Source organism: Panthera pardus, unplaced genomic scaffold, assembly GCF_024362965.1.
Source record: "Panthera pardus isolate Hobbes unplaced genomic scaffold, ASM2436296v1 HiC_scaffold_3, whole genome shotgun sequence".
NCBI lineage: Eukaryota > Metazoa > Chordata > Mammalia > Carnivora > Felidae > Panthera > Panthera pardus.
The window spans coordinates 24,049,791-24,074,101 of NW_026526876.1; the positions used below are offsets into that span (position 1 = coordinate 24,049,791).

Genomic DNA, 24,311 nt, shown 5'->3' on the forward strand with positions numbered 1-24,311 from the left:
GAAGGAGAGAGAGCGAGAGAGAGAGAGAGAGAAAGAGAGAATCCTAAGCAGGCTCCACACTATCAGTACGAACTACAAACCGTGAGATCATGACCTGATCCAAAATCAAGAGTTGGCTGCTTCACCGACTGAGCTGCTGAGGCGCCCCAAGATTCATCCTTTTTTAAAAAATTTTTTAACGTTTATTTATTTGTGAGAGAAGAGAAACAGAGCATGAGTGGGGGAGGGGCAGAGAAGGAGGAAGTCACAGAATCCCAAGCAGGCTCCAGGCTCTGAGTCGTCAACACAGAGCCCAACACGGAGCTCAAACCCACGAACTGTGAGATCATGACCTGAGCCCTAGTTGGACGCTTAACCCACTGAGCCACTGAGACACCCCAAGTTTCATTCTTATTAAATAAAGCCTATGTTTCTAGGTATGTTGTTTTATTAAGAAATTGTATTTGCTATTATTATTCCTATGTTACTGCTAAATATAACCTGAAAGAGAGATTCTTGTTCAGTGAATACCAAATGTTTTAAAAAAAAAAAAAAAAAGTCAGCACTTTCTTAGCACAAGCAAACAGAAGAGCAAAACTCAACAAAACATTCTTGGCTAATTGAGAGAATGACATTGTAAATGGTGGTGTTCTTCTTTCACCAAAGCTCACTGTCAAGTAACAGAAGGAAAAACCACATGTGAAGGTTCAATGTTCTGGGAGAAAGGCTTTGTAGCTTTTCAGGCCGCCATTAACGCTGCTATCATTGAAGTGAGTATTAAGTTAAAGTAGGCTCATCGTGCTGTAAGTTAACTTTTGATGCATGGTGCTGTAATGGGTTGTCCTATCTTATCATTGAATTTATCCACTTAATTTATTTGGCACAATGCACTCAACAGCTGCTGTATTTAAGCCATGACACTAAGCCCTGAGGATCAGGAAATAAGTACAATACAGGCACTTTTCTCCAGGGATGCTGGGTAGTGAGGGGATAGAAATATGGATATGGAGTCGTCATAAGAGATTAGGTTCTATCAATTGTGGAATTATAAATGCTGTGCAAGGCAAACAACGAAGCAGGAGATACTCTGATGAGAAATGTCAGCGGAGATGACTAACAGAGGTGACATTTCAGTGGTGACTTTGAGCAAAAATAGAATTGTGTCCCTTAAAGATGGTAAATAGACATGCTCTAAGGAGTCAGGACAAAACTTGGAGAGATCCAGGAACTACAAGGGGCCAGATCACGAATGAGCATGGATATTTAAACGTGGAATGCACACAGTTTCTTATAACTGAGAGACAACGTGCAAGGTTATAATTAGCTCGATGATAACAATTTGTTCACTGATACCTTCCCTTAGATCACAACAAATCACTCAGTGATGGGAGAGCTGATGTCAATTACTGGCATAAATATGAAGATACTGCCTTTTGTTGCCCAAGCAGGAATTGCGACTGATTTTTTCATATTCTTCTGCATTATTTCTTTTTCTGCCTTCATTTACTATGTATCAGTCAATGTTACACAAGAAAGGCAATACATTAAGTCATTGATGACAATGATGGGCCTTCGAGAGTCAGCATTCTGGTAAGTTACATGGTAAGTTAAGTGCAATCTATCACGCAACCTAAATAAACACAGCAAGCTAGCCAATTGGACTCCCTATACAGTATCCTATTTAAACTTGATTCTTCCAGAAAGCAGTGCATTATAAATGAATGGAATAGATTCAAGCAAGTTTGGTAAATGAAACTTTTCCTACTTCTTTGAATTAAAGAAAGCCTGATTCCATAGATGTCTGCTGATACCCGGGTCACTATGCAATAGAAATGATGGCTCTCAGTCCCTAGTTGCCATACGTGAGTGAACCCAAATGTGTAAGAACTTGAGGTTTCTAATGTGTGAACCTAGATGTGTAAGAACTTGAGGTTTCTAATGTTTGATGAAATATACATTTCAGAGGTCTCGTTAGATGGGATGGTTGATATCACCCCTGCGTTGAATGAACCAACACTGATGACACTGAATGAACAAGCCCATTAAGCTCTTTAAGCACAGAGATTTCTGAGTGGAGGAAGTTAGAACTGAGGCCTGGGTGGCAGGAAATCACGGGTCTTCTCCTTCTGAGCGTTACCACCCTGAGCAAGCTACTTAATCTCTTTAAACCTCAGTGTTCTTTTCTGTGAAATATTGGTCGTAGCATCTATTTCCGTTGGCTGTGAGGATTACAGAAGGGAATGTATTTGAAGTGCTTTGCATTGAGCTTAACAAAAAGTCAACTGAATATTAGGTGGCACTTGATAGAAATTTGGGAAGGATCACAGTCTGAGAGGGCAGTAGATGTAAGTGAAGAAACCAAGGAGTGAATCCCCAGTGAACAACAACAAATTTTTAACGAGTTTCGCCAAGGGGTGTATTTGAGATACAGAATAGTAAAAGCATGAGTTCTGGACTGAAAAAAGTCATGGTTTGAATTTGCTTTTTTTGCACACTGATGTTATTCTCAATAGTAAACAAGATTTGTAGAATATACAGAATAGATCTAGACATATGCCGTGTAGTCTTTAAAAGAATGTCAGGCACTATTCAGTTGAGTAAGAAAATCCCGCATATTTTTTCTTTTTTTTTTTAATTTCAATTTTAGTTAACATACAATATGCAATATTGTATGTGCAATATGAGTTTCAGGAGTGGAATTTAGTGATTCATCACTTACATGTAACCCCCAGGGCTCATCCAACAAGTGCCCTACTTAATGCCCATCTCCCATCTAGCCCATCCCCCACCCACCTCCCTCTGTCAACCCTTAGTTTGTTCTCTATTGTTAAGAGTCTCTTGTGGTTTGTTTCCTTCCCTCTTTTCCCCTCTTTCCCATATGTTCATCTGTTTTGTGTCTTATATTCCACACATGAGTGAAATCATATGGTATTTGTCTTTCTCTGACTGACTTATTTTGCTTAGCATAATACATTCTAGCTCTATCCACATCATTGCAAATGGAAAGATTTCTTTTTTTTATTTAAATTCAAGTTAGTTAACATATAGTATAGCATTGCTTTCCAGAGTAGAATTCAGTGATTCATCCCTTACACGTAACACCCAGGGCTCATCCCAACAAGTGCCCTCCTCAATGCCCATCACCCATTTTGCCCATCCCCCGACCCAACACCCCTCCAGCAACCCTCAGTTTGTTCTCTGTATTTACAAGTCCGTTATGATTCGCCTCCCTCTCTCCTTTTATCTTATTTTATGTTTCCTTACCTTCCCCTATGTTCATCTGTTTTGTTTCTCAAAGTCTACATATGGGTAAAATCATATGATATTTGTCTTCCTCTGACTGACTTATGTCGCTTCGCATAATACACTCTAGTTCCATCCATGTTGTTGCAAATGGCAAAATTTCATTCTTTTTGACCACTGAGTAATATTCCTATATATGTATATTCATATATATATATACATATATATATATGTATGTATATATACATATATATATATACACACACACACACACCACATCTTCTTTATCCATTCATCAGTCGATGGACATTTGGGCTCTTTCCGTAATTTGGCTATTGTTGATAATGCTTTTACAAGTACATGCCCCTTCAAATCAGCATTTTTGTATCCTTTGGATAAATAGCGAGTAGTGCAATTGCTGGGTTGTGGATTAGTTCTATTTTCAATTTTTTGAGGAACTCCCGTACTGTGTGGCAGAGTGCATTCCCACCAACGGTGCAGAAGTGTTCCCCTTTCTCCAGATCCTCACCAAAACCCGTTGTTTCTTGTGTTGTTAATTTTAGCCACTCTGATCAGTGTCAGGTGGTATCTCATCGTGGTGTTGACTTGTACCTCCCTGGGGATGAGTGATGTTGAGCGTCTTTTCATGTATCTGTTCTCTGGAAAAGTGTCTATTCATGTCTTTTGCCCATTTCTTAACTGAAGACCCCACGTTTTAATGCTGCCAATTGATACCAATTCTATTTATTTATTTCCTCCAGAAATGTTTAAGTGAGTACAAAAGTGGAGAAAATGGATTGCTGGTTGGGTCTAGAATGGGAGTTTTGTCTGGTGTCTCTCTTTTTGTACGAAAATTGTGTAACTCAATACTGAAGGAAACTTTGCTCACTGTGTTTTTAAAAGAATAGAAGGGGCACTTGGGAGGCTCAGTAGGTTAAGCGTCCAACTCTTGGTTTCAGCTCAGGTCATGATCTCACAGCTTCATGGGTTTAAGTCCCACATCAGACTCTATGCTGGTGGCACAGAGCCTGCTTGGGGTTCTCTCAGTCTCCCTCTGCCCCTCCCCTACTCACTCTGTCTCTGTCTCTCTCAAAATTATAAACAAACCTAAAAAAAAGAATAGGGGCACCTGGGTGGCTCAGTTGGTTAAGCATACGACTTTGGCTTGGGTCATGATCTTGTGGTCTGTGAGTTCAAGCCCCATGTCGGGCTCTGTGCTGACAGCTCAGACCTTGGAGCCTGCTTCAGATTCTATGTCTCCCTCTCTCTCTCTCTCTCTCTGCCCCTCCCCCACTCATGCTCTGTCTCTCTCTTTCAAAAATAAATACACATTAAAAAATTTAAAAAAAATAGAAATCTACAGTCAGAGAAAAGCAAACAATATGCTAAAAAGAAGAGAGAAACCAAATAAATCCAATTAGGAAGGGGGTAAAAAAAAATCAGGACTTTTCCCCCATAGGAAAAGGCTGTGACGTTGATAGCAAGAAAAATGTATTTTCATATCCATCTATGTTTCTGCATCTATCTATGTCCTATGCGTGTGTGACTATCTGTATCTATATCTAGTCATCGATATCAAGGGTTAACAAACCATGGCCCCTTAATGTACCATCTGCAAGCTAGGAATGGCTTCTACGAAAATGCCTTAAAAAATCAAAAGAACAAAAATATTTTATGGTACACAAAAGTTTATATGAAATTCAGATGTCAGTGTCTACACATTGTCTGCACGTTGTCCGTGCTGTTTCGGTCCTGCAAAAGCAGACCTGAGTAGCTCTAAGAGACCGTATGGTCTGAAAAGCCTAAGAGATTTACTACCTGGCTCTTCAGGGGAAAAGTTTGCTGAAACCTGCTTCATCACCTGCTTTTTTGTCCACGGGGTTTACATTTTACTGAAAGAGGAAGTCCAGAATCTATACATCATCATGGCGGTCTTCCCAGAAAACGTCTCCCAATTAACCTCATTATATCATCCAGTCCGTCTCTTTCTTCTTTTGCAATTAGCTACCCATTTTACCTGTTTACTTGTTCATTGTCTACCTTCCCCGGTCGCCTATGACCTTTGGGAACAGAGAAGTTTTCTACTGTACTAGCTGTTGTATTCCCTTAACTCTTGATTTACGGTAAGCTTCCCAAATCATCTGCAGAGTACGTGAATGAATAAAGTGACAAAGTAGCAGCCCTCTGAACTGATGCTAAGTTTCTGTGCTAGGCTCTGCTGGGGGTTGATGTATGGTGGTTTCATCTTCATTGTGGCCACTTTGATGGCTCTTATTGTAACATCCGCCCAAGTCGTCGTCCAGACTGGCTTCGTGGTGATCTTCACTCTCTTTCTCCTCTATGGCCTGTCTTTGGTGAGTTGGTGAATTTAATATCTCTCTCTCTCTCTCTCTCTCTCTCTCTCTCTCTCTCTCTCTCCTCTCCTTCTCTTTGAGAGAGTCATTTCCCTCTGATTCTGATCACACTTGTTTCTGTTCACGGTATTTGAATCTTTGCATGGGACAGTGTCGGGGCGGTGGGGGAAGGCGGGGAGGAGGAATGGATATCACATACTTTTGTATTATGAATTTTTTTTATTATGCTGGTGATGATTCTCAGAGAATTACATACTACCTGAACTTTTTCTCTCCTCTCAGATAACTTTAGCTTTCCTGATGAGCGTGTTGATAAAGAAACCTTTCCTTACGGGTTTGGTTGTCTTTCTCCTCACTGTCTTTTGGGGGAGTCTGGGATTCACTGCATTGTACAGAGATCTTCCTGCATTTTTGGAATGGACCTTATGTCTTCTTAGCCCTTTCGCTTTCACTGTTGGGATGGCCCAGGTAAGAGTTAATGTAGCTATTTCATTTTTTTTTGTTTTTTACAAACATTAAAATAATTCTCTCTGAGGAATTCATGCTGCGTGTTCTAAGCATCAAAATTTCCATCCACTTCCAGATACATCTAAGAAATGGGACAGGTTTTATTTTTCTCTCTCAGCATAAGTGGCTTGGTTTTAAGTCGCTAAATATAGACTGATCCTGTATTATGGATGTGGTCCAGCTTGTACTTTTCATGGGCTGTCCCAGTGGACATTTAACTGACTTAATGCTCAGGAAACATGACCTTTAATATTATCGCAAGTATTTGACAACAGGAATTCAGTAGAAATAAATTTTTCTTTCTAATTGGCCTGATGTATACGAAACTGAACCTCTTCTCAGCAAATCTGATTCCAGGTGTGACGTCATAACCGTAAAATGCTACGTGTATCTCACGATAATAAGAAAAACTTTCTTCTGTCTTCTGCCCAACTACTGAAGTGCTTTTCGCTCCTCCGTGTTTCTATTTTCAGACGGTGTCCCCTGCCTAGAACGCCTCCTTTGTCCACATCCTACACCTGAAGGAATTCTATAGGCAGCCAGCCTCTCCTTTGAGTTTTTACTTCTCAGAGGACTTGCCTACTTCTGCCCATGGATCTCTAAGCCTTTAGTACCTCCTTCCACTGACTTCCCAAATTGCTTTTTAGTTAGATGGTTTCATTGCTATGTCTTCCAATAGATTAGAGCTCTGTAAAGACAGGAAATATGTTTATCTTTTCAATCCCAGTGTTTAGCAGAAACAAGACAAAAATAACTCTTAATACTCTATTTCCCCTTTTAAAATTCAATGGGTGTATCTTTTTTCCAGCTTATACATTTGGACTATGACGTGAATTCTAACGTCCATCTGGATTCTTCAGACAACCCGTACCTAATAATAGCGACTCTATTCATGCTGCTTTTTGATGCTCTTCTCTATTTGGCCTTGACGTTGTATTTTGACAAAATTTTGCCCAGTAAGTAGTAACATAATTGTAATTCAATGCAATTTCACTCAGTGCGTTTCTTTAAAATATCTCTCTACCACATGTCGGATAGCAATTATCCAGCATCGTTTTCAAAATTTCTAAAATGAGCCCAGAGGTATTCCGCGCTTTGTTTAGAGAATTGCTTTCTAAGATCTTGTTCTACCACAACACTTCAGATTGTTTTTGTCTAAAAAGAGAGATTCGTGGGATGCCTGGGTGGCTCAGTCGGTTAAGCCTCCGACTCCTGATTTCAGCTCAGGTCATGATCTCATAGTTTGCGAGATCGATCTCTATGTGGGGCTCTGTGCTCAGCATGGAGCCTGTTTAAAGTTACCTCAATTTTCTCTCTCCCCCTGCGCCTCTGCCCTACTCATGCGCTCGCTCGCTCTCTCTCTCAAATAAAAATAAAATAAAAAGAGACGCTTATAAGAAATTAAGGATAATTATCCTCTTAGTGCTTGTATCAGAGCAAGATGGAAAAGCTAGTGCTTGCTAGTGGGTTTAAGGGTGTCTAAATGCTTCCCAAAGCAGCTGCCTTGATAAGCTGTCCCACGGCAACTCATCCTTAAAGCGGTGACTGATCCGATATGCAATTGCCTCCTGTTCGCGCAGGTGAATACGGACATCGACGTTCTCCTTGGTTTTTCCTGAAATCCTCTTTTTGGTTTCTACACCAGCGGGCTGATCATGTGGCCCTTGAGAACGAAACAGATTCAGACTCTTCACCTAATGACTCGTTTGAGCCAGTGTCTCCAGAATTCCATGGAAAAGAAGCCATCAGGTAATAAACACATTACGTGAAAGTGCACATGGGAAACAGGTCAGGGAACAGAGACCTAGGAGGAAAAACACAGATGTGACGGATTTTCCCAGGGGCCTCTTTGGGTCCACCACGCATGCATCCAGGCTGCTGTACTTACAAAAGGCCACACTCATTGTCAGAAGCAACGTTGTCACCATTTGCACTTACTGCTATCTTATGCAGAACGACAAATATCAGTGAATAAATAACCTTCATGTTTCCATTTGTCTCTTTTTGCTTTTTTTTTTTCTCTTCGTTGCGCTGTTCTCTCTCTTTCTGTGCTTCCTCGCTTTATAACAGACACTGTCATCGTGTCCCTTGTTATGCTTATCTCCTTTTTCTCTGACACACTTGGTGTCTCCCCTCCTTGCTTCCTGATTAATAAGATGAAAAGGAAGAGGCAGATGATGCAGAAAAGGGGAGTCAGGCATCCAGAGACATGGGAAGAAAACCCAAGTTAGGGTATCACAGCATGAACGTCCTCCCTTCTGAGATGATGTCCGTGTTTTATTCAATGCTGCTTGCTGTATTTCCAAACAACTAGAAATCCCTCAATTCCCCGGGTCTCTGCTCAAAATTTGTTCACCGTGCCATTTGCTGTTGTCTCCTCAGTAAATCCTTTCCGGCCACCTGGGCCTGTGTGAGGGAAAGAGCCCCCAGATTTTCTCACAGCCCCAAAGACTTGATTTCTCAATCCTCTATCTACTTCTACAACGTCCTTAAGACATTCTCTTCTTTTTTCCAGAATAAGAAATCTTAAAAAAGAATATAGAAAAGGAAACCACGAAAAAGTAGAGGCCTTGAAAGGTAATACACTAACCTCATATTTGACAAGGCTGTTTGATCTGGTGACCACGCCTCACTGTTGCATTGTCTTCGTGGGGGTCCCAAATACCACTACTCTCCTCCATTTGAACACATCATGTTTCCTTCCAAGCAAGTTAAAAACCGTATAGCAATTTTAGGGGCACCTGGGTGGCTCGGTCAGTGAAGCGTCCGACTTCAGCTCAGGTCACGATCTCGCGGTTTGTGAGTTCGAGCCCCGTGTCGGGCTCTGTGCTGACAGCTCAGAGCCTGGAGCCTGCTTCGGATTCTGTGTCTCCCCCTCTCTTTCTGCCCCTCCCCTGCTTGTACCCTGTCTCTGTCTCTCCAAAATAAGTCAATAAACGTTTAAAAAAATATATAACAGTTTTAGAAAGTCAAGGTGTGCCATAGATACCTTAGGGGTTTGAAAGATGTATGACTATGTCATGATACGCTTTACTTTCACCTCATCCCCTCCCTAGCCCTAGTATATGATCTTTATTTTTTTTTTCAATTTTTTAAACATTTATTTATTTTTGAGAGAGACAGAGTATGAGCAGGGGAGGGGCAGAAAGAGGGAGACAGAGGATCTGAAGTAAGCTCTGCACTATAAGCACAGAGCCTGATGTGGGGCTTGAACCCATGACCATGAGATCACGACCTGAGTCGAAGTCAAGAGTCAGCCGCTTAACTGACTGAGCCACCCAGGTGCCCCAGGAGATGCCATTTTAAAGGGAAGAATTTGGGGATGAATTTTATTTTGAATACTGCTAGCCAAATATGCACATGCTATAAGAAATTATAAAAATTTTGGAGAATGTAAGGTTAATATGTAGCTCTGAGTGGGATTTTTTTTTTTGTAATAATGCCAGGTCTGGTATTTGACATATACGAAGGCCAGATCACTGCCCTCCTTGGTCACAGTGGAGCCGGGAAAACGACCCTGTTGAATATGCTCAGTGGACTGTCGGCCCCAACGTCAGGTGAGACACAATTATGGGCAAGAACGTGGGCAAACGAATGAACGGTGCATTTCATTAGCTAATGCGTTTTGCTGGTTCATTTCAATAGTTCGTAAATGAGTTTCAATAGTTCGTAAAAGAGAAAAGGAAAGTCTTTGTGGTGTAAATATTTCAAGATAAATAGCTTTATATTTACTAATTGGCATTCCGACTGGCTCAAGTGAATTTTGAGCGTTACATTTTTAGTCAACAGTGTAGTCCTTATAGGGAAATGTGCATATAAGACTCTAGTGAGGGGCGCCTGGGTGCCTCCGTCAGTTAAGCATCCGACTCTTGATTTCGGCTCAGGTCATGATCCCAGAGCCATGACATGGAGCCCCATGATGTCATCAGGCTCTGTGCTGAGCGTGGAGACTGCTTCAGATTCTTTCTCCCTCCGCCCCCGCCCCCCAAAAATAAATAGAAGATTCTAGAGATTGTTTTCCACTTGTTTTTCACTTTAAAACATCTTAAATGAACGTGTTGTCCTGATGCTAACTGTCAAGTGTTATCCTCACGCTAACCGTCAACCTTTCTACTTCTAGGTTCAGTCACCATCTATAATCACAGCCTTTCGGAAATGGCGGACTCGGAAACCATCAGCAAGCTCACTGGAGTCTGTCCACAAACCAACGTACAATTTGGCTTCCTCACCGTGAGAGAAAATCTCAGGCTTTTTGCCAAAATAAAAGGGATTCAACCACATGAAGTGGAACAAGAGGTAGAGGGACATATTCGATGTCACACAGCCATGAACACGAAATTGTTTATCTAGAAAACTCTAGATGTATACGTGTTATTCCTACACAGTTCATCATCTAAATGGCAAAAGGCCCTTAGCGACGAACAGCAAAACGATAGTGGTGTTTTTTTGTTTTGGTTTTTTGGGTTTTTTGCTGCTGTTTTGTTTTAATTTTTATTTATTTTTGAGAGAGAGAGAGAGAACACGAGCAGGGGTCAGGGAGAGAGAGAGGGAGACACAGAATCCAAAGCAGGCTCCAGGCTCTGAACTGTCCGCCCTGAGCCTGACGTGGGGCTCGGGCTCAGAACCGCGAGATCATGATCTGAGCTGAAGTCAGACACTTAACCAACTGAGCCACCCAGGCACCCCAATAGCGTTTCAAAACAAACATGTTGGGTTTTAAACTAAACATCCTTTTTTTCTTTCCTTCTTTCTTTTTCTCTTTCTTTCTTTCTTTCATTCTTTCCTTCTTTCCTTCTTTCTTTCCTTCTATCTTTCTCTTTCTTTTCTTTCTTTCTTTCCTTCCTTTCTTCCTTCCTTCCTCCTTTCCTTCCTTCTTTCTTTCCTTCTTTCTTTCCTTCCTTCCTTCCTTCTTTTTCTCTTTCTTTCTTTCTTTCTTTCTTTCTTTCTTTCTCTTTCCTTCTTTCTTTTTTTCTTCTTTCTTTCTTTCTTTCTTTTTCTTTCCTTCTTTCTTTTTTTCTTCTTTCTTTCTTTCTTTCCTTCCTTCTTTTTCTTCTTTCTTTCTTTCCTTCTTTCTCTTTCTTTTTTCTTTCCTTCTTTTTTTCTTCTTTCTTTCTTTCTTTTTCTTTCTTTCTTTCTTTCTTTCTTTCTTTCTTTCTTTCTTTCCTTCCTTCTTTTTCTTCTTTCTTTCCTTCTTTCTCTTTCTTTCTTTTTTCTTCTTTCTTTCTTTCCTTCCTTCTTTTTCTTCTTTCTTTCCTTCTTTCTTTCATTCTTTTGTTTCTTCCTTCCTTCTTACTCTTCTTTCTTTCTTTCTTTCTTTCTCTCTCATTAGGTACAACAAGTTTTAAGGGACTTGGAGATGGAAAATATTCAAGACATTCTTGCTCAAAATTTAAGTGGTGGACAAAAAAGGAAACTAACTTTTGGGATTGCCATTTTAGGAAACCCTCAGGTAAGTGGGGCCAAAACTACTGGTGAATGAGATTGAGGAGTCTGGAACTATTGTATTCAATTGGACTGAATTTGCAAATGATAAATGCAAGAGAACTGTTCAAATGGAAAATTACGGACTAAGGTATTTCTCCCAAATACATTTACACGTCTATTCTTTTTTTAAAAATGTTGCCTGAAAGGGGAAAATGATTTACATTTCTCTATGGTGCAGGTTTTACTATTGGACGAGCCAACTGCCGGATCAGATCCTTTGTCAAGGCACCGCGTATGGAACCTTCTAAAAGAGAGGAAATCTGATAGAGTCATTCTCTTCAGTACCCAGTTTATGGATGAGGCTGACATCCTGGCTGGTAATTCTTTTTTTTTTTTTTTTTTAGATTCCCCATATAAGTGAGATCATATGGTATTTTTCTTTTTCTGTCTCTGACTTATTTCACTTAGCCTAATGCCCTCAAGTTCCATTCATGTCATTTCATGGTGGTTCTTGGTTTTCTTTCATGTATCTTAGTGGGAAATTAGGGAGGATGTGCACGGTATGTGTAGATAAATTCCAACACAACTGCCTTGCGTGTGACTGTCATGAACCAAGACAGGAGACTTGCTGTCACCCTTCTGAGCATCTACATCTCCATGCACCTTGTCCCATAGATGGATTCTGATCCTGTTGCAAAATAACTCATCGGTTGTAAATATATAGCATGCTCTTAAAAATATCTTCTGTTTTATTCAGTAGGAATGTCAGGTGGCTTGAAACAGAGCCTCTCATCGTGTGATAACTTTTCTAGAGAGATTAGAGAATAAACTAATGTATCATTTTAGTTACTGGAGGATAAAGAAACTGGCTTACCTATGACTAGAATTAGAATGCAAGTATCTGAGTGGATCGTGCTCCTAAAATACACTATCTATTGATGGATCTGTTCTTTGATAAACAATGAGAGAATTACCTTGTAATGCAATTTCTTGTTTTTATTTTCTGCTTAGACAGGAAGGTATTTATATCCAACGGGAGGCTGAAGTGTGCAGGCTCTTCCCTGTTCCTGAAGAAAAAATGGGGCATCGGCTACCATTTAAGGTACAGCCTGTGTTGCTGGGGACATGTTGGAACATGTCGGGGGCAGGAGATCTCAGTATCGGTAGGTTAGAAAAGGCTACAAAATTATGAAGACCATTTCAAGAGAGCTGTGTTAGAATGACCCCACAACTGACCGTTCTTAGCAAGAATGAAGCAACAGGTAGGATCGTAGACACGGATATAAGGATGAGTGAGCTAAGTTTAAACAAAATTTTTGGAAAGTGTTTTCACAACATATCACTCGCAAAGAGAAATTTAGTGACATTCCAGGCCTTCCTGATCATTTTCCAATGCTTACTTTTGTTCGCTGTGACAATCTCAGTAGTCTCCTCTCTGTTCTCCTTGACTTCATCTTCCCCCTCATTCATTTCTATCTCCTTCTCTTCCTGATAATAATTAGTATGCTTATTTAGTAATGTCTATCACTTGGCTGTATTCTGCATTCTTGCTGAGATAACTTATGTATGAAATAGTCATATAATCATATTTAATCCCTCAGATAACTGTAAGAAGATGGCATTATTAGCCTCTGACATGTCAGAGAGTTTTGATAATCTGCCCAGTCTCACATCATTTATAAGTGGCAGAATCTTTGGACCAAGATTCTAGGTGTGGCGTGAATCTCTTCCTATACTTCCCACTAAAAATACTAATATTTCTTAAAGCATAATTTAAATCACTTCATCCTCAGTGGTTAGATGTGGTTAAATTCCCTCCATTATTTAGTCTGAGTGTTTAACCTGTTCAAATCTACTATTCCATCATGATTGCTTAGTATGATCCAACGGAATCAGTACTTTCCAACTAAAATGAACCACTTGTGGGGCACCTGGATGGCTCAGTCAGTTAAGTGTCCAACTCTTGATCTCAGCTCAAGTCTTGATCTCGAGGTTGTGAGTTTAAGCCCCGCATTGGGCTCCGTGCTGGGCATGAAGCCTACTTAAAAAAATAAAATAAAATAAAATGAATCACTCGCTGTTTTCTAAGTATGTTCCATAGTTTTGTTGTCTTCTCTCCGCTTAAAGTGGGATGTCTGTTTGACATGTCCTCCTGCGACCCATTTTAACCAAGTTCACATCTTATCCATTCTTTTATTTATTTACTTAGAGAGAGAGAGCGCACTTACAGGAGGAGCGGAGTGAGGGAGAGACAGAATCCCAAGCAGGCTCTGCACTGTAAGGAGCCCGATGCAGGGCCTGAACTCATGAACTACGAGATCGTGACCTAAGCCCAAATGGAGTTGGATGCTTAACCGAGTGAGCCACCCAGGTGCCCCCCAATCTTGAAGGTCTTTTCTGAATATTTTCTCCTTAATAAGTATTCTCTTTTCTGGAGCTCTGAAAACACTATTTTGAATTGTCGCCTTAGACAATTTACTTAACTTCTTTGATCCTCAGTAATTTCATTGACGTAATAGTGGTAATAATACCCACATTGCAATTAAGACTAAAAATATTGAATGAATGAATACCTGACAAGGTGCCAAGTGCTTAACTGACTTAGCTCAACTTCCCTCACTCACTTCTTCTATAATTTGGTGCTTTATATTACTGTTATGTTCCTAACTCCTCTAGGGAATGTACTGTATTCTTTCTGTTTGGGATCCTGGATAGCATATCACATAAGGGCCTTGTAAACACAGAATAGTTTTAATTAAAATGGGTTTTTCAGGTTTATGTCATCAAAGTCAACTGTGATGCCCTCACCATTCGATAGCCTCAGGAAATTTCAATGGGTGTGACTAAAAATGGTGTTTCTAAAATCCAATGATGGGGCGCCTGGGTGGCTTAGTCCCATAAGCATCTGACTTCAGCTTGGGTCATGATCTCAAGGTTCATGGGTTCGAGCCCCATGTCGGGTTCTGTGCTGACAGCTCAGAGCCTGGAGCCTGCTTCGGATTCTGTGTCTCTCTCTGGCCCTCCCTCGCTCGCACTGTTTCTCTCTCTCTCTCTCTCTCTCAAAAATAAATAAAACATTAAAAAAATTTTAATATGTAAAATCCAATGATTCATGAAGAGCTTTATATGTTCTCACCACAAAGGCAGATCACCTTTGACTTGAGTAAGTTTTGGACCCAAAAAAAAAAAATATTAGATAACATATATTGAGGGTTTACTTGGTGCAAGGTTTGGTATGATCACACGCATGCTTTATTTTATTCTGTCTTTCGAGATTCTTTGAGAACTGACTATTGGAAAACTGCATGGAATTTTGATGGAAATTTGGAAACTTGATGCTGGAAGACATTAAGCCTGAGTTCTGGAATGTATATCAGTGGGACATAGGACCATGTTCTTAATGACCGTACCACACCACCTCTGTCTTTGTTTTCACCATGTTCGTGGTTTTTGCAAAACCCTTTTATTGCAAAGGGAAAATTCAAAACTGAGCTTGTGGGTAGATGGAGACCAAATCGGGCATTTCTTCCACTTCACCCCAGCCTACATCTAGCTGATATATCTCTTGCCTCCAAATAATAACCCTTGAGTTATTATCCCTACACCAGTGCCTCTAGATTATACAGTTTGGACTATATCATTGTGGACTCTATCTGGACTACATATTTTTAAGTCTTGCTTATTCCATGATCCTAGATACATGTACATTTGTGTCTCATAAATATTAAGGAAGTGGCAAACACGCTACAGTTGTTTGTAGAGATGGTGGTGGATAAAAAATGGCTTTAACACACTCTTTTTAAATGTCAGTTTGCACCTGAATGAAATGTGCGATCCGGACAGGATAACATCACTTGTTAAGCAGCACATCCCTGAGGCCAAATTAACAGCACAAAGTGAAGAAAAGCTTGTATATATTTTGCCCTTGGAAAGGACAAACAAATTTCCAGGTAACAGAACGGAGACACCGCGGGATGGTTTTCAATGATGTTACTAACAATAACAGCGGCATTCAGAATGATGGCTGACATCTTTATGCTTGCTAAGTGCATGGAACTGTGCATTAATCATTTAATATCCCCCAAAGTCCCAGCTAGTATTAGCCCCTGATATCCCCAGATCACTTATTAGTAAACTGAGCCCAAAGATACTCAATATGCTTCAAGTGGAAGTATGTGCAGTTAAGGGGGGCAGGAGAACATCAAGGTAAAATTAAGAATATTCAGGACATTTGTTTCAGGAATGAATGAGAGAGTGTGGTCTGGACAAGGAGAGGTCTGTGAAAAGAGGGCAGAGTACTGAACGGGGCCTAAGGGAATAGCATGCCAAATGCAGATAGATGGTTTTATGATCAACATCGTGACATAATGTTATAATCTCGGTAAATGAATAGTAATGATGATCCACCAGTGTGTTGCCAAACATTCTAAATTCACCACTTTGCTGCAAGTACAAAAGCCCGGAAGCTCATTGCTGTTCCCACTTTTCTACCTGGTCTCCCAATATGCTTTCATTTGCCAAGAATTTTGAGGTAGATTGCATTTCTTTAAGTGTAACCATAAATATGTGTGTACTTGGACTTCAAGGAATTTGCCAACTTTTAATGGAAGATACTGGCTCCATTGCTACCTGCTTGAATCAATACGCCTGCATCAATAATCATGGCTAATATAGAAATATAGCATCAGACAGTGGAGTGCAGTGGTTGAAAGCTGGAATTCCAGAGCCAGACTGGGGAGATTCAAATCGCAGCAAGGCTGTTCCTAGCTCTGTTATCCTGGACAGGTTATATCACTCTTCTGTACCTCAGTTTCCTTACTTGTAAAAAGGGGATAATGATGGTATGAGCTTTATAGTTCCTCAATTATGAGGATTAAATGATTAATACACTTAAATTGATTATTAAAATATTAAATATAAACACAGACCTGGAAAAACACCTGACATGGAACGTATGGTAGTTCACAGCATCTAAGACAGCTTCAGCTATAGGAGGTGCTGCCAAGAAAGACACGGAAGGAAACAATGCTGCCACAGATGACCATAGGGGAAGGGAAGGAAAAATAAGATGAAAACAGAGAAGGAGGCAAACCATAAGAGACTCTTAAATACAGAGAACAGACTGAGGGTTGATGGCGGTAGGGGGTAGAGGGATAGGGTATACGGGAGATGGGCATTGAGGAGGACACTTGTTGGGATGAGCAGTTGGTGTTATATACGTAAGTGATGAATCATGGGAATCCAGTCCTGAAGCCAAGACTACACTGTTTGTTAGTTAACCTGAGAATAAATTTAAATCAATCAATCAATCAATCAATCAATAAAATGACACACCAGCATTTCCTGATGCATGCTCATTCCAAATATGTTGAGAAAAGATGAAATGTATTTATCTTAGAATCAGTGAAGTAACTGTACTCTTGGACACATACACCACGTCTTGGATACATGTATGCTTGTGAAAACAGAAATCTTTATGAAACCCACGAACCCAAGCATTCCATGATTACGTTTTAAATGCATTTCAAAGGAGGGGTGCACAATTTAGAAAAAGGCTGAAAAAGAACCAACCCTTAGAACTCATTGGAAATCATGACTACATCTGTATTTTTTATTTATCTAACACAGCGTTGAGATAGAAACCTTTCATTTCTCCCAATATTTGAATTATCTTTCATTCTACTTCCAACCTTCCTGAACTACCCAAAAATTATTCCCAGTATCTTTAAAAAAAAAAAAAAGTAACCTTCAAAATCCCTAAAAAGACCTACCTTCTTTGAGAACTCTGTGTAATCTTCATATCATGGTCAGATGCTGGAAAAGAGAGAGAGAGAGAGTGAATGCAAAGTTATATACATTGTTTTCCCTTTAATTTATATATATTTTTAAACTAAGGATGGATGCATAGCACCTAATTATTTCTATAAACATTAGTTCTTTTGCATGTGTTATTAAACTGCCTACCAGTTATTCCTAACAGCATTCTTCTCTCAGCTTTGGGGATAATATTCCTGAATTAATGGGGTTTTAAGATTGAACATTTCCTGCCTTAGTTCAGGCTGTTGTAACACATACCATAGACTGGGTGGCTTACAAACAACAGACACTTATTTTTCAGAGCTCTGTAGGCTGGGAGGTGTCAGATTTGGGTTCCAGTACAGTTGGGTTCAATGAGATACCTCTTGGGGGTTGCAAAGTACTGACTTCACCTTGTATTCCCACATGGCAGGGAGCAGGGAGGGGAAGCCAGCTTTCTTGTGACTCTTTCAAAGGCACTAATCTCATTTATGATTATACACCTCCTAATACCATCACACTGGAGGGTAGGGTTTCAACATATGGATCTGTGGGAGGGACACAAGCATTCAGTCCATTTATTAAACTCCCCATAATCAAACAGAATTAATTTTTTAAAAAAGAGAGTAAACAAAACATAAGATTTTTTTAAAGAACACTGCATATGTAGTTTTCTAATGAAACACAGATGTTTACAATTTTATACTCAAGACTCAGAAACACATTGTAGTTTAGGTTATTTTAGAAATAAGAGAATGTCTGTACCATAGCTTTGTTTCTTATGAATGCTGTTGGCCTATCACACGTTTTCTATTGTTGAAAAATACAGCTATTACCAATCTCATTTCACATTATGTTCTTTTGATGTATTTTTGTGCTTACTTTTAGATCTTTACAGGGATCTTGATAGATGCTCTAATCAGGGCATTGAGGATTATGGTGTTTCCATGACAACGTTGAATGAGGTATTCTTGAAATTAGAAGGGAAATCAGCTATTGGTGAATCAGGTAAAAAAGCAAAACAAAAAGAAGCTTTCATTTTGTCTTTCTGTAGACTACCCTATCTTGAAAATACACTTTGAATGATGAGGTTGTATGCTTTTGGAGCTGCTCTGATTCAGTCTGGTCTTGGGTAAACTTAAAGCAGAGAAGAGAGGTATCTCTTCTGTCTCCTTCTTCTCTCAGTGCTGGCCCCCATTCTTGAGTTCCTGATTTTTGTACCACATGTCTTACTAAGGGTATAGCAAGGCACAAGACTAGATCCTCATGGAGCAGACAATAACTATGTAATATAAGTGCCCCAGAGAAAAGAAAATTAGAATTGAATGTTGACAGTTACTTTTCTCGTATCAATTCGAGGATATTATTCCAACGTCTTCAGCTTCCATCGTTGCTGTTGAAAGGTTTGCTGTCAGAATAATTGTCATTCCTTGGAAAGTCGTCTCTACTTAATCTAAGGCAATTCCTTATTTCTGGTTTATGTGTCATCCTACTTGGCGTACTCTTTACTAGCTTCTTTTATTTTTTTTCATTTTCTATGTTTTAATTGATTGAGCGGGTTTTTAAAATTACCTCTTTCTCGGGGACCCTTGGGGGGGGCTCAGTCGGTGAAGCCTCAGACTCTTGATTTCAGCTCAGGTCACGATCTCATGGTTATGAGATCAAGCCCTGCGTGGGGTCCAGGCTGACAGCATGGAGCCTGCTTGGGATTCTCTCTCTCTCCCTCTCTCTCTGCCCCTCCTCTCCTCCCACATGCATGCTCTCTCTCTCTCTCAAAAATAAATAAACTTAAAAAAACAAAAATCAGGACGCCTGGGTGGCTCAGTCAGTTAAACATCTGACTTTAGACTTCAGCTCAGGTCATGATCTCACGGTTCATGTGTTCGAGCTCTGCTATGAGCTCAGAACCCACTTGGGATTCTCTGTCTCCCTCTCTCTCTGCCCCCTACTCTCTCTCTGTCAAAATAAATAAATAAACTTAAAAAAACACCTCTTTTTCCCTTTTATCCACTTTTGAAGTTATATACTTATGGTTATACTTAACTTTTAATAGACATATATTGTTGCTTTCTAAAAGTCTAGAGTAGATCAGTTGCTCTAGGCTTGTCTTCCAAAAGAGGTCACTTCGGTTTTTAATTTTCAATCATGACTACTAAAAAAAGTATTGTCTCTACCAATTTCGTATTTTTGGGGCTGGGGGGGCGGTGCCTGGAGAGGGTTCTATATATACCAGGTTTCCCACCTCAGTCAGAAATACTAAATAGCTTATCTTTTTGCAATGAGTAGATTTTTCCAGGCTAAATATGGATTTCTTTTCATTGATTTCCTTAGAATGAACAAAGTCCTTTAAAGCTGTAGACACAAAGCTTTTTTAAAAGAAAATACAAGGGGTGCCTGGGTAGCTCATTTGGTTAAGCATCCGACTTCAGCTTAGGTCATGATCTCACTGTTCGTGAGTTTGAGCCCCATGTCCGGCTTTGTGCTGACAGCTCAGAGCCTGGAGCCTGCTGTGGATTCTGTGTCTCCCTCTCTCTCTGTTCCTCCCCCACTCCCATTCTGTCTCTCCCTCAAAAATAAATAAAGATTACAAAAAGAAATTTTTTTTTAAATAAAATACAAGATTTCTTTTATTATGTCATTAGTTTTCCTTCTTGTATTATACCTTATTTATTTACTTACTTATTTTGCTTTGTTTCCTTTAATAGTTGCTCTAGGGGTGCCTGGGTGTCTCAGTCCATTAAGCGTCGGGCTTTGGCTCAGGGTACGATCTCGCAGTTCGTGAGTTCAAGCCCCACGTTAGGCTCTGTGCTGATAGTTCAGAGCCTGGAGACTGCTTCGGATTCTGTGTCCCCCCCCTCTCTCTCTCTGCCCCTCCTTTACTCACACTCTGTGTCTCTTTCTCTCTCTCTCTCTCTCTCTCTCTCTCAAAAGTAAATAAACATTTTAAAAAAAATTTTTTTAAGTTGCTCTAGAAATGGCATGAATTAGGTTATTCACATCTTTGCCCAAGATTTCTACTCTGACACCATTTGGTGAAAAGATACGGTCATAGAGACACATAAGTAAAGCGCATCTAAGCTGACGCAGCATAAATTCCTGATTTTGTGTTTTATAGATACTGGAATTTGGGGAGAGTTACAAGGTCCTAGGACGAAAGACACCGGGAGCCTTGTTGAGCTAGAGCAAGCGTTGTCCTCCTTTAACGAGACAAAGAAATTAATCAGTGGCGTGGCTCTCTGGAGGCAGCAGCTCTGTGCCATAGCAAAAGTTCGCCTCCTGAAGTTAAAGAGTGAAAAAAAAACTCTGTTGACCATGTGAGTACCTGAGGGTTTCAGATATGTTTGGTCCGTGCTCTGAGCCCTTGCTTACGGTCTTTCGCAACACAGAAAGCAATTTCTAATTGCTTTGGTGGGTATGTAATTAAACCAGGTTAACCGATTGGGGGGTTTCTGTTAATTTCACACAGAACCTGCTCTCCCCAAAGGGTTGAAATAGTGTTTCAGAAGCGTGGCAGTTAGCACGTAGGTCCCATCCTCCAGACTTGCCTCTTGACCCAAGGAGCCCTGTGCCAGCCTGTGTCTTCGCCCCAGCTTCATGCTGCTGTCTGGAACCCGCTTGATTTTCCTATAGCTTCGGGCTCTTTGCTGAGTAATAGGTCCTTGCAAAAACCCTACTCTCCAGGCGGGACTCATTCAGAGAAAAAAACATTTGTTAGCACCTCTGCCTAACACGCTATGTTTGCATATCTGCCACACTTATCAAAATAAATCAGGCGTGAGATTTGGGTCTGGGGGGGTGATTAGACGTACACTAAAAACCACGCTACAAGATTAGGCAATATCGGCAAGCAGAGTGTTCAGTATGAGAAAGATGATGCTCCAATATGAGCATCGGAAAAGAACAATTTTCTACGGGGGAGAAATTGAATTTGGTGTAGGAGAACGTAACGGTTAGTTAAGGGAAGAAAGAAGGATGGAAATTCAGGCAGAGGGGGCAGTACTGAGTCTGGAGCCACCTGAAAGGTCAAAAGGTCGATTGGTATCGAGTTAAGTGAATTACAACATAAAGTACACAGAAAAGTAAAAATAACTTTGATGCTATATTACATACAGCTGAAGAGCTGGGCTTTGTGAATAATGAGGAAATACTGACATTTTAGTTTTTATTTGGAAAGGTGATTGACATCATTAGCACAGATTGCCAGGAAACCTAATTGGGCAACAGCACAAAATGGTTTGGAAATAGAAGACTCTGGAGACAAGAAAAACAGTCATTGAGGACAATATTGAAAGAGGTCAGGAAGGAGATAATTAAGGTCCAGACTCGAAAGGGGGAAGAGAAAATGTTTCTAGGCATGTAACAATGACGATACGATAGACATTTTCTTGTTTCTTTTTTTTTTACGATAGACATTTTCAACCATTCAGAAAAGGGACTTTACCAGAGACAAATGAACAGAAAATGATTGGTCCTTGGAACTTGGGTTTATGAGAAAATGTTGTAATTGGGAACAGGAGGGGGAAAAAGTTCAGAGTGTAGTGATACGTCTGGGCGTTGGTGATTTGCCAGCAACGGTGGTCCAGAAAAAGGGAGAAATGCAAGAGGGAAACAGAGGCAAGAAGTGGGAACTGGAGAGAGATTTAAGAGTCCTACTCAGCCAGGGGCGCCTGGGTGACTCAGTCACTTGAATGACAAACTTTGGCTCAGGTTGTGATCTCATGGTTCTTGAGTTCGAGCTCCCATGGAACTCTTCGCCATCAACGAGCCCACTTCAGATCCTCTGTCCCCCTCTCTCTGCCCCTCCTCCTCTTGAGGTCTCTCTCAAAAATAAATAAGAGTCCTACTCAGCCAACATCATGAGCTTGAATGACATTTCCAAAAGCGGGGGAGGCTGGGGGGAGGCATTTAGAGAGAGAGAAAGACCAAGCATAAATATGTAGAAGCCATTTCATTTTAGAAAGAAGAAACGGGGAGGAGGTGGGAAGCATGATTCATTTGTTTGGTTAGTGTCTATAATGTATTTCTATTATAATACCCATTATCTACTCAAACTGAAAAGTCTACAAAGGTCGCTATAGGTGAATTTTTTTCTTCTGCGTTCTCCTCCATGTAGATTGTTGCTTTTTGGCATCAGCTTTTGCCCTCAGCTTTTGGAACATCTATTCTATGAGTTATATCAAAAGAGTTATTCTTGGGGACTGGCTCCTAATATGTACTTCCTCTCCCCGGGACAACCACCGCAAGTTCCTCTGACCCCCCTACTGGTCATCAATAAAACAGGTAAACATGGGGCTCAAATGTAACTTTTCCGCGTCGCTCCTGTTGAAGGATTCCCCGGGCAGCATAAACCATGAGGGGAAAAATAAAGTCTTGTATGTTTTAGAAAACACATATGAGGCCAAACAAGAAATTAATTTAAAAAGTGAAAAACTCAAGATTGGGGAGTTTCTTTTAGAAACACGTTTTGCGAGGTTACTTAAATCCTAAAGTGTATCACATCAAGCAACAAAAAGGGTGGTTGGTAGGTCACTGACTGATCTCTGAAGTCTTTCCATAACATTTTTTAAGTGTTATGCATTCTTGGGGTCTGGGGGAAAAAATCTGTTCTAAATTTCTAAGAACACAGAAGATCTTTAAGGATTATGATGTTAATTTTGAGTAGTATTTCTACATGAACAGAAATTATATGTCAATAGCTAGACTCTAGGTAAAGTAATCTTGTCATACTTTCAATATGAGAATGGATTTGGGTATCACAACATCAATTCTGCCTTTCTAAGGAAATCCTTAGATGGTCGTCATGGTATGCTTTGGGTGACATCATTTAGTTTAGTCTTGTTTTGTTTTGTTCTTTTTTTTAAATATTACTTGACCATTGTTTGACTTCACTTTGGCTTCTTTTGATTTTTACCTTCATGGTAGGGTCGAGCATTGATAACTTCGTACATTCACTGAGGCAACAGAACATAGCTTTGGAAGTGGATGCCTTTGGAACTAGAAATGGCCCAAACGAGCCATCATACAATGGTGCTATCACTGTGTCAGGTGACGACAAGGTATGTTGGGCTCTGATCTCACCAAAGATGGGGGATGAATGCCATTTGAATAACACCTAACAACTGACATACAAGGCCAATTTAACACAAACAGGTGGGATATCTCTTATTTTTAGAGGAGAAGCTGTACTATAAATATTTACACAGCAACATATAATGAAATGCTATTTGATTTCATTCTTTATTAAATTGTATGCACTATTATTAATAATGAGTTTAAATCTTACCTACTGTGCTCCATTCGAATCACTAATTTAAATTGTATTCTCAATTGGATTTCAACTCAAATGTCATTTTGATGAATCCTCTAATAATAAATCTGATTAATATCTATTATGAACTTCAGTTTTGTTACCAAAAAAAAATCAGTGCTCAATTTTTTACAGTAGGCTTTTGTATATTTTTATGGGAAAAAATCTCAAGTCTTACCTGCTGAACTCTACACAAATGGGTCAAATCTTCAGATAAGTATTTATGCTCAACTATCTGATATTAAAAAAAAAATGCCTTAGTTTCCTGCAACTTGTGGTTCATGAATCAGCATCAGCGGATCACTTAAGAGCTGGTTAGAAATGCATACTCTGAGACCCCATTCCACACCTACTGGATATCTGCACGTTAATAAAATCTGCAGGGGATTAGTATGCTCATTAAAGTTTGAGAAGGACCGCCTTATTTGGCAATATTTAAGAGTGGTGTATTTCATATAAAAGTTGAACTTTCTATGGGGCGCCTGGGTGGCTCAGTCCGTTAAGCGTCCGACTTCAGCTCAGGTCATGATCTCACCGTTTGTGAGTTGAAGCCCCACATTGGGCTCTGTGCTGACAGCTCAGAGCCTGGAACCTGCTTCGGATTCTGCGTCTCCCTCTCTCTCTGTCCCTCCCCTGCTTGTGCTCTCTCTCTCTTTCTCTCTCTCTCTCAAAACTAAATAACCATTAAAAAAATTTTTTTT

At 40.1% G+C, this 24,311-nt stretch overlaps 1 protein-coding gene across 4 annotated transcripts in view; it reads left to right on the plus strand.

The window, feature by feature from the left end:
* The window catches only part of LOC109277031 (ATP-binding cassette sub-family A member 9), a 61,914-nt gene that overhangs the window by 9,543 nt on the left and 28,060 nt on the right, over positions 1–24,311 (plus strand). For all 4 annotated transcript variants that reach the window (XM_019466420.2, XM_019466422.2, XM_019466421.2 and 1 more), the window contains exons 5-21: positions 646–749; positions 1,343–1,569; positions 5,435–5,576; positions 5,859–6,044; positions 6,892–7,039; positions 7,664–7,832; positions 8,599–8,660; positions 9,530–9,640; positions 10,204–10,379; positions 11,413–11,532; positions 11,746–11,884; positions 12,519–12,609; positions 15,318–15,457; positions 18,192–18,311; positions 20,419–20,617; positions 22,417–22,583; positions 23,226–23,359. In XM_019466420.2, the coding sequence (XP_019321965.2) occupies positions 646–749; positions 1,343–1,569; positions 5,435–5,576; positions 5,859–6,044; positions 6,892–7,039; positions 7,664–7,832; positions 8,599–8,660; positions 9,530–9,640; positions 10,204–10,379; positions 11,413–11,532; positions 11,746–11,884; positions 12,519–12,609; positions 15,318–15,457; positions 18,192–18,311; positions 20,419–20,617; positions 22,417–22,583; positions 23,226–23,359 (2,435 nt within the window). The remainder of the gene's footprint in view (positions 1–645; positions 750–1,342; positions 1,570–5,434; positions 5,577–5,858; positions 6,045–6,891; positions 7,040–7,663; positions 7,833–8,598; positions 8,661–9,529; positions 9,641–10,203; positions 10,380–11,412; positions 11,533–11,745; positions 11,885–12,518; positions 12,610–15,317; positions 15,458–18,191; positions 18,312–20,418; positions 20,618–22,416; positions 22,584–23,225; positions 23,360–24,311) is intronic.